The 9624-nt window shown below is 33.1% G+C and overlaps 1 protein-coding gene across 1 annotated transcript in view; it reads left to right on the top strand.

The window, feature by feature from the left end:
* Window positions 1–4673: 4673 nt before the first annotated feature.
* The window catches only part of LOC143057359 (uncharacterized), a 36987-nt gene continuing 32036 nt past the window's right edge, over window positions 4674–9624 (top strand). The window contains exons 1-3 of the mRNA XM_076230663.1: window positions 4674–5027; window positions 7355–7493; window positions 9254–9387. Coding sequence (XP_076086778.1) covers window positions 4837–5027; window positions 7355–7493; window positions 9254–9387 — 464 coding nt within the window. The 5' untranslated portion in view covers window positions 4674–4836. The remainder of the gene's footprint in view (window positions 5028–7354; window positions 7494–9253; window positions 9388–9624) is intronic.

Genomic DNA, 9624 nt, shown 5'->3' with positions numbered 1-9624 from the left:
ATTTATTTATCTGTTGGTCCATCAATATTCAAGGTCGAATGACATAAAAGAGGGACGAAAGATACCAGAGTAAGAGAGAGAAACTCATAGATAGAAAATAAACTGACAACGCCATGAGTTTCTGTTCTTGAAATAGTCCAGTATGAGGTATGCGATTCTCGTTTGGTCAAAATGTAAAAATGTATTGATTTCATTGTTGAAACAATAGTGTGGTGTGGAAGGAAGTGAACATTACAATGATGATACAATGATAAATAAAATTGAGAATGGAAATGGGGAATGTGCCAATGAGACAACAACCCGACCATAGAAAAAAAAACAACAGCAGAAGGTCACCAACAGGTCTTCAATGTAGCGAGAAATTTCCGCACCCGGAGGCGTCCTTCAGCTGGCCCCTAAACAAATATATACTAGTTCAGTGATAATGAACGCCATACTAATTTCCAAATTGTACACAAGAAACTAAAACTAAAATAATACAAGACTAACAAAGGCCAGAGGCTCCTGACTTAGGACAGGCGCAAAAATGCGGCGGGGTTAAACATGTTTGTGAGATCTCAACCCTCCCCCTATACCTCTAGCCAATGTAGAAAAGTAAACGCATGACAATACGTTTGTTTCTTTGTCTGCTAATAGAGTAAGGCAACAGTAGTATACCGTAATACATCGATTGATAGAAAACAAATCCGGGTTACAAACTAAACCGAGGAAAACCCATCAATTATAAAAGTAAAACAAAGGAACAACAGGAACACATAAGTGCAATAAAAACAAACGCCAACATACATAAAAACGAACTGTTTGATAACAACTGTCATATTCCTGACTTAGTACAGAACATTTAAAGAACAAATGGTGGGTTGAATCTGATTTTATGGCTAGCCAAACCTCTATCTTATATGGCAATGTTAACAGATATACTATTTAAAATGACAATACTACTAGACAGAAATACAGCACACACAAAAAACACTGATCACAGATAAACGCTCAAACAAACAATATAATAGTCGATACAACATATATGCAAAAAGCAGAATAAGAACATAATCGTCCATCAACGACAGACATAACAGGATATAGCGTACATGCAATCTCGAACTTTCTACAATCATTTCCACAATATCAGTCAAAAAGTAAATTCACAAAAATAATCAACTCCAAGAAAATTGAAAACGGAAAGTCCCTAATCAAATGGCAAAATCAAAAGCTCAAACACATCAAACGAATGGATAAAAAATGTCATATTCCTGACTTTCTTATGCTGAAAACGACGGTTTTAACCTGGTTTTATGTCTAGCGAAACCTCTCACTTGTATGACAGTCGCATCAAATCAATCATATTGACAACGATGCGCAAAGACAAGAATACACAAATTTACCATAGTACAATAACACAATGACAGGATATTTAAGTACAGAGCCACGTCATGTATGTATAAACAAAGAAACATAAAAATGCAAATAGACAAAGCACATAGCAAAAATGAAAGACAAGCAACAAACCAGTGTTCAATATAATGATGGCATTGAAAGACATTGTATAAGTATTCGGACTGCAACCGATAAGCGAACGATGAGGCATAACACATTATCCAACCGAAACCATAACAGAAACGTCAAAATCAAATACATGAATGTTGGATGTACAAAATATTCCCGAGACATGTCGTAAAGCAATGCAAATTCACTATCTCGGTATAACGGAAAGTCTCAAATCAAATCAGAAAAATCAAAACCTCAAACACATCAAACAAATGGATAACAACTGTCACATTCCTCACTTAGGCTGGCACAGGCATTTCCCCATGTAGAAAACGGTGGACCAAACCCAGCCCCAAAGCTAGCCAAACATCTTACCTCAATGTCTTTGTCGATTAGTGTGGCATTTAGAAAAACACCAAGGACTGGTTGGACCTGAGTTAGAATAATGCATCAAGGTAGGGTATGAAGAATGTATGAAATATAAATTATCTGTTGATTACCACATGAACTGCTTGAACATATAAGTGATGCAAGTCATACTTTATTGTAGTTTTAACATGGGTAGGCATTATATTCGTGATTATTTTTGCCCGAGCGATAGTGAGAAAAATAACACGAATATAATGCCTACCCATGTTAAAACTACAATAAAGTATAGCTTGCATCAATTATTTCGATTCTGAATAGGGCAATTAAGGTAATTTCTATGTCCGATAAGTATAAGTGTTAAATCGTTTGTGTAGGCTATTCCATGAACCTCCATTTTGGTTTGTAAAGAAGCAAACGGCTGGCACTGTGATTTTTTAGGAGGAGGAGTTTGAACAGCCAGTATGAAGGGTTGTCGTATCTAGGTCAAATATGTCAATTTCGGAATGAAACACATTACAGTCATAATAAATGAATATAGTAATATCATGTGCACCAATTAAGAGTAGTCAGCACTTCGGTGTTGACATGAATATCAATTATATGGTCGTTTTTATAAATTTTTTGTTTACAAAACTGAATTTTTCGAAAAACTAAGGATTTTCTTACCCCAGGAGTAGATTGATTACCTTAGCCGTATTTGGCACAACTTTTTGGAATTTTGGATACTCAATGCTCTTCAACTTTGTATTTATTTGGCTTTTTAACTATTTTGATCTGAGCGTCACTGATGAGTCTTATGTAGACGAAACGCGCGTCTGGCGTATAAAATTATAATCCTGGTACTTTTGATAACTATTGACAGTGTTTAATATAAAGTGCATGATAATTTGATAAAATTCATGATTCTGAAGAAGTCAATATATGCATGTGCAAACACATTTTATTGGATTTAGAGCATGGGTTTGTTCATAAAGCGAAAGAAGTACGTCATATTACAATTAAATATATAGTCTCATTATCACTAATTTAAAACAAGTATATATATTTGTTTAGGGGCCAGCTGAAGGATGCCTACGAGTGCGGGAATTTCTCATTGCATTGAAGACCTGTTGGTGACCTTCTGCTGTTGTCTATTCTATGGTCAGGTTGTTGTCTCTTTGACACATTCCCCATTTCCATTCTCAATTTTATCAGAGAGTATCGATATACTAATTTTTCATGATTCTGATTTTTTTATTCATGAAATCAGTAAGATCAATTTCATTTCGCTTTTTAACGTGTCGGCTCAAGCGTAAGTTGAGTTTAAAATGAAATTACTTGTGTGAAAGGAACATGTGCCATCTCAGCTAATATACCGTGGCAGTTAATATACAGTACGCGTATTTGTGTAACCATATAGTTTTACATAGCTATTAGAAATCTGAAAAGAATGATATAGTTGTCTCTCTTTGTTCAAATACAAATAGCGTGTATCTGCCTTTCAATGAGCACCTTGATTGATAAATACAGTTAAATGTGCTTTCTACTAGGGTGCTTTAAACGACCTTGAAGGTCTCACACGGTCAGCCATGCATGTATTGTTGTCGCATTGTATATTATAGCTAGATATAAGAAGATGTGGTATGAGTGCCAATGAGACAATTTTCTCTCCATCCAAATAAGAATTTATAAAAGTAAACTGCCATTATAGCATGTATAGGTCAGTGTACGGCCTTCAACACGGAGCCTTTGCTCACACCGAACAACAAGCTATAAAGGGCCCCAAAATTACTAGTGTAAAACCATTCAAACGGGAAAACCAATGGTCTAATTATATGAAAGTCGAGAAACGAGAAACACGTATAAATTACATAAACCGAAACTACAACTACTGTACATCAGATTCCTAACTTAGGACAGGTGCAAACATTTGTAGCGGGATTAAACGTTTTAGTGGTACCAAACCTTCTCCCTTTTTCCGAGTGAAACAATAGTATAACATCACAACATAGAAAACCACACATAAAATATTAATTGGAATGGCTTAACTCAATTAAAAAACGTAAATTATATAACACACTATGAACGAATAAATTTGCCATTCTACATATCAATGTATTCATATCTAAATTCCTCTATATATACTGAGAGAAATATCTGAGATTAAAATGAAAGGTTCCGCTAGCTATACAACCAGGTTTAATCCATATTCTACATCAGGAAATGTTTGTACCAAGTCAGGAATATGTCTGTTGTTTTCCATTCGTTTGTTGTGTTTGATATGAGGGGGAGGACAGGGGAAATGGAGACAGGGAGAAAGGGGGTAGAAGAAAGGAGAAAGGGGATGGGAGAAAGGAGAGGAAGGCTGGGAGAAAGGAGAAAAAGTTGGAGAAAGGAGAAAAAATAAAATATCTTCTTTTAAAAAATGATCTAATATTTCAAGAAAAAATATCTCAAAAGGAAATGTTTTATTCTAATGGGAGAAAGGAGAACGGGGGTAGGAGAAAGGAGAAAAGGGGTGGGAGAAGGGAGAAGGGTAACCCCCCCCCCCCTCTGATATCAGTGTTGGATTTGCCAATTATTTGTTTTACTTGTAATCTCTGTTGGACCTTTTTATTTTTCACTCTATTCGATGTTGGATTTTTTTTTTATTACTTAATTCTGTCTTTTTTACATAAATTGTCATCCTGCTTGATTTCTTAAATATCATCCTTTGCTCCATTTGTTTATTAGGTTGTGTGCCAGGTGAGCTTAACAAAATTGGCGCGCTTTTTTTGTCACGATGAGTTCCGATGTAGATAACCTTTCGGAACTTTGTTTATCAGTGGTGGAAATGATCTGAATCAGCTGAGACGGCAGTCAATGAATGTTGACCTTAATCCTCATAGATCTGTTTACGAATACTAGAAATGGTCTTTTAGTAAAAGGGTGCACTGTAGATGACATTCAAAAGTGCGATTTACATATGACATGTAACCATTTCGTCAAACCAATGTTAAAATTATGCATTGTAAACTTTCACTTTGTCGATATTTAAGGTTATGTACACTATTCGTCCTAGCTTTTACCACGGATTTAATTAAAGGAGGGAATACTCAGTACAATGTGGAACAAATCTCTTCATGTCAAGTAAAAATATCTAACTATGGAACTATTAATTTGAAACCATTGCAAAGGAATGATGGGTTCCCAAGGTAAATTATATATATGTTCCTTTATTTTTTATTAGATGTTTAGAAATTAGAAACAAGTACAAAAACATGCATATACATTGGTATTTTTTCTTCCATTTTATTAAAGGCAGTGCTTTAAGGCCTGACTTTCAAGTCATGAGGTACATCTTTTCATACACAACATCCAACAAATCTATGTACATGATGTAGGGGGTCATTTGGCCAGAAATAGATCCGGAAATGTTCAATTTTCTCCTCTCCTTTTTATGGTATGATATGGTTTTTGTTTCTTTCATTAACATTGGGAAATAAAGAAACGATCAGTGTGTATTGTTCGTTTTAAAAAACTTGTTATTAATGTTTACTTTGCAATATAAGCAGTCAACCTGAATACAAACTATCATTATTTGTATTCCGTGTGGAAAGAGGTCGGGTCAATTTCGAGTGTTATCTGACATCTAAAGATTTTTTAATCAGTTCAAACGTTGATTAACAATGAAAGGTCGACTGAACATGATAAATATTGCATTTTCTATAATTCAAAGCGGAATATTAATTCGGTTTATGAACGAGAAACGGTAAGCGTTTTCAATTTCGTTAGTTATGTATGTTGTCTACGTATTATCCTGGTTCCTGCTACTACGTTCCGGGCATTAGCTATTTGATATATGTGTTACATTACGATCGGGTACCAGTCAATCTACGCGTGTATGTGTATATGACTCGGTTGACAAGAGCAGTACATGTACGTTCTGCTTTGATGTTGGGAGAATTTTGATTAAACTCTAAATGCTCATAGAATAAGAAATATAATCTAAACTGAATTTACCACCTTATGAATAATTTATTGCAATATAAATATAAATCCCTTTTGACAAGAGAAATATGACTTTTGTCAGAAATATTTTGTTCACGTGTTCAAAGGTAATCTTCTCTGGATCTTTACACCCTTTACACCTAATTACGTGTGGCGACCATATTGGTTTGTTTACATATTTGTGAAGAAGCCTCTAGAACTATGACCTAAACATAAATAGTCTTCCGAAAACGACAATGCATATTCTAGATTATATATATCAGAATTTCCTGTGTTACTGTATGACTGTATTTAAGTCTAGACTCCATCTGATTAACTATCGAGATGACCTCCGAAAACTGAAGACAGTCTGAAATATAAAATGATTTAAACTTATAAATTGAAAGTTAGCCACCTCATGCAATTTAATTTTTCTTTGTTTGATTGAGTTAATTTTATAGGTTAAAAAATATGTCAAATATCAATTTTACCTGTTTCCTCTTTATACCTACACATGTGTACATGTACATGTACTGATGTTACTAGAGGTACTACACATACATGTACATGTACTATGGGGAGAGGTGTCATCCCAAACTCCATACCTACCAACTACATGTACCACTATTTGTTCAGATAGCACCATGCATACACATGGATATGGTTGCATTGAGTTTTACATGAATAAAGAATAACCAAATACCTTCTATTGTATTTCAATATGAGGCCAAATAAAAAAGTATGTGTGGTTCCAGTTACATCTGAAAAAAAATTAGGGTAGGTACAAATGTACATGTAGGTAGGGATTTTTTTTATTATTTTTTGGTTTTTTTTTTTTACATTGAGTCTATCATTTTCTATGGGAACAACATTCTGACTTTAACAGTGCTTAATGAAAAATGACAATGAAATCTTTAGGGTAGGCTATTTTTAAGCAGAAAAAGTAGGGACGATAGAGTTACTGGAACCATACATATATTTTTATTTGGCCTGAGTGCTGATGATGTAGTACAATAATTATGTACAGTGCATGTACATTGTACATGTATATATATAGTACTATATACAGTATATTAATATCATAATCAAATAATTTATAATATATGGATAAGCAGCTAATATTGTAAATTACATATATACATGTGTTTTACTTATGTTAGCTATAGATCAAAATTGAGAACTAGTTTGTTTAAAATATACATAATTAGTATGGCGTTCATTATCACTGAACCAGTATATATTTGTTAAGGGGCCAGTTGAAGGACGCCTCCGGGTGCGAGAATTTCTCGCTACATTGAAGACCTGTTGGTGACCTTCTGCTGTTGTCTTTTTTTCTATGGTCGGGTTGTTGTCTCTTTGGCACATTCCCCATTTCCATTCTCAATTTTATTGTGCATGATATATGAATGAACATGACAATTATTTTTGTGTGTGAGTTTTATACATGTATAGTTTAAGATAGTATTACATGACTTGTACATGTTGTTGTCATGCTACATTAAGTACTAGCACTTATTTAACTACCATGATCTTGATGATAACTATTTTGTAGGTTTTCTACATATTATAGAGTGACCAATAGACTGCGGTCAGAACTGTGGAATTATAGCTTTAATCCTTGCCAGTCTTATAATGAACCCTTTGATCTTGGTGATAAAAATAGATATGGTGAACCTTGTATGTCAGTCTCAGTAAGTGAATGTACAACACACAACTCTTATCCTGTAAAAAATTTAAATGTTTAACATAAAAAAGAAGATGTGGTATGATTGCCAATGAGACAACTTTCCACAAGAGAATTAAGCTTATTGTATAAAATGTTTAAACATGATAAAGTTTAAATTACATGAAGCTTTAGTTTGAAATTTATTATTATTTTTTTTATCAAAATGAGGATTATTTAAAATATTAGTTACATGTACATGTATAAAATACATAACATACTAACATACAATGTACATGTAATGTGCATGTAAATGTATAAATATAATACTGTGTGTCCTGTTTACTGACTACTATCATGACTAAAATACTTTTTTATTTGGTCTATAATTCTCTCATTGCTGTGAACCAGCTTGGTTTACTTTCCATGAATCTTTAAATGTGGCCTGTACATGTACAAAATGTATATAAAACTCTTATAAAACTTAAAAGAGATTCTTTCTGTCAATTTTAGCTACAATGTACATGCACTTCAAATGGCTCTCCTTATGTCAAATGTATTATGGCCCTACTTCTCAAAATGTTTATTTATATTTGATTATATAATTCGTACATGTATGTTTTAACAAATTTGATTCGTTTATCTATCCTCCATAAATACTAATATATCTGTACAGGTAAAATTTAATTCTAATCAAGCTGGTACAGATTGATTTACGACCTTCCACTTGGATATTGCACAGCAGGTGTTTATTACACTGGGACAACTGTCCGACCAGTCTGACATCTAGACGGATTAAGACATCCATAAAAATAAGTCCCTACCCATACTGTAGTTACATGTTAAACTATATTTTCCAAGGTCGCAAGAAAACAGCGGATAGCAAAAAGCATATTGCACAGAAAAAGCATATTGCACGGTTATTTTTAGGATGTCTTAAAACCGATATACTTTGTGACGTCATGTAATGAATTTCAGGATATTGTTAAACGTTTTCCACCAAATGAAATCTTTGAACGATTATTCATTGTTATTTGACGGAAAAAAATCTTAAAATACATAAGATGCTTAACAAAAAAAAATAAATTAAATAAAAACTAATATGTTGTTATTGTCAAGGAGACAATATATTATCTAAATATTCAAACAAAATCAAATGACGATTTTGATACAAATATGGTCGGAAATTATTAATATAACAAATATAGCCTTTGTATGAGGTCAATACAGGATATATCGACCTCAGACTTCGTCCTCAGTCAATATACTTCTTTCAGGTCAATATATCCTTGTATCGACCTCATACAAAGGCTTTATTTGTATAATATTATTAGTGTATGTTTACTTATACATGTGTCAACAAACATGATAAAGACATGATAGAACTCCATGATGAAATTATTTATTCACAGTGCACTGCTCACTTAAATAGCTTCAACATGGTCAAAACACATCCTTCAAACTAGGGGAGTTTGGCAGGCAACCTTGCAACTAAATTAAGTTTCATTTAAACGGACATATCAACTTTCAAAACATTTAAAACAGTTTTATTAAAATACTTAAAACATCGTCATTGAACATGCAGACTATGAATAAAAAATTGAGAGAGTATTAATTTTGTCAATGATATTATTAAACTCCTTAATATATAAATTTTGTGATTTATTTTGAGAGCCATGCTCAATACCTCATGTGGTTCAAATTAAATATAAATGTACATGTATCTAAATGTAAAGGTCACACATCCCTCTAGTTTCAAAGAGTTAACCTTAATTCTTTATTTTTCAGATATGCAAATTTGGTAAAATCTTAAACAGGCAGTATTATTACACATATGGCCAACATAATTCAGCTAACTTCAGTGTAGCAGTAAAGAGTACAGATAGTCCTCCTATTGTTACATTGACATTTAATGGAACTGGGTAAGAATTGTCATACATGTACATGTAAAAAATGTATAGTATATGTACATTAATTTCTCTCTGTATTATCAGATTATGTAATGACAATGTAGATGTGATTCTCATATTTAAGTTTTTTTATCAGAATGATAATTGTTAGGGTTTCACATGCCAAAACATGGACTTTTTATACGCCCGTCAAAATTTTCTGTCCTGCGTAAACATGTCGCACCGTAACTTGAGAACGACTTATCCAAA

This window comes from Mytilus galloprovincialis, chromosome 13 (assembly GCF_965363235.1).
Source record: "Mytilus galloprovincialis chromosome 13, xbMytGall1.hap1.1, whole genome shotgun sequence".
Lineage (NCBI taxonomy): Eukaryota > Metazoa > Mollusca > Bivalvia > Mytilida > Mytilidae > Mytilus > Mytilus galloprovincialis.
Note: the sequence above shows the minus strand (reverse complement) of the source record. Positions and strands in the feature narration are given on the sequence as shown.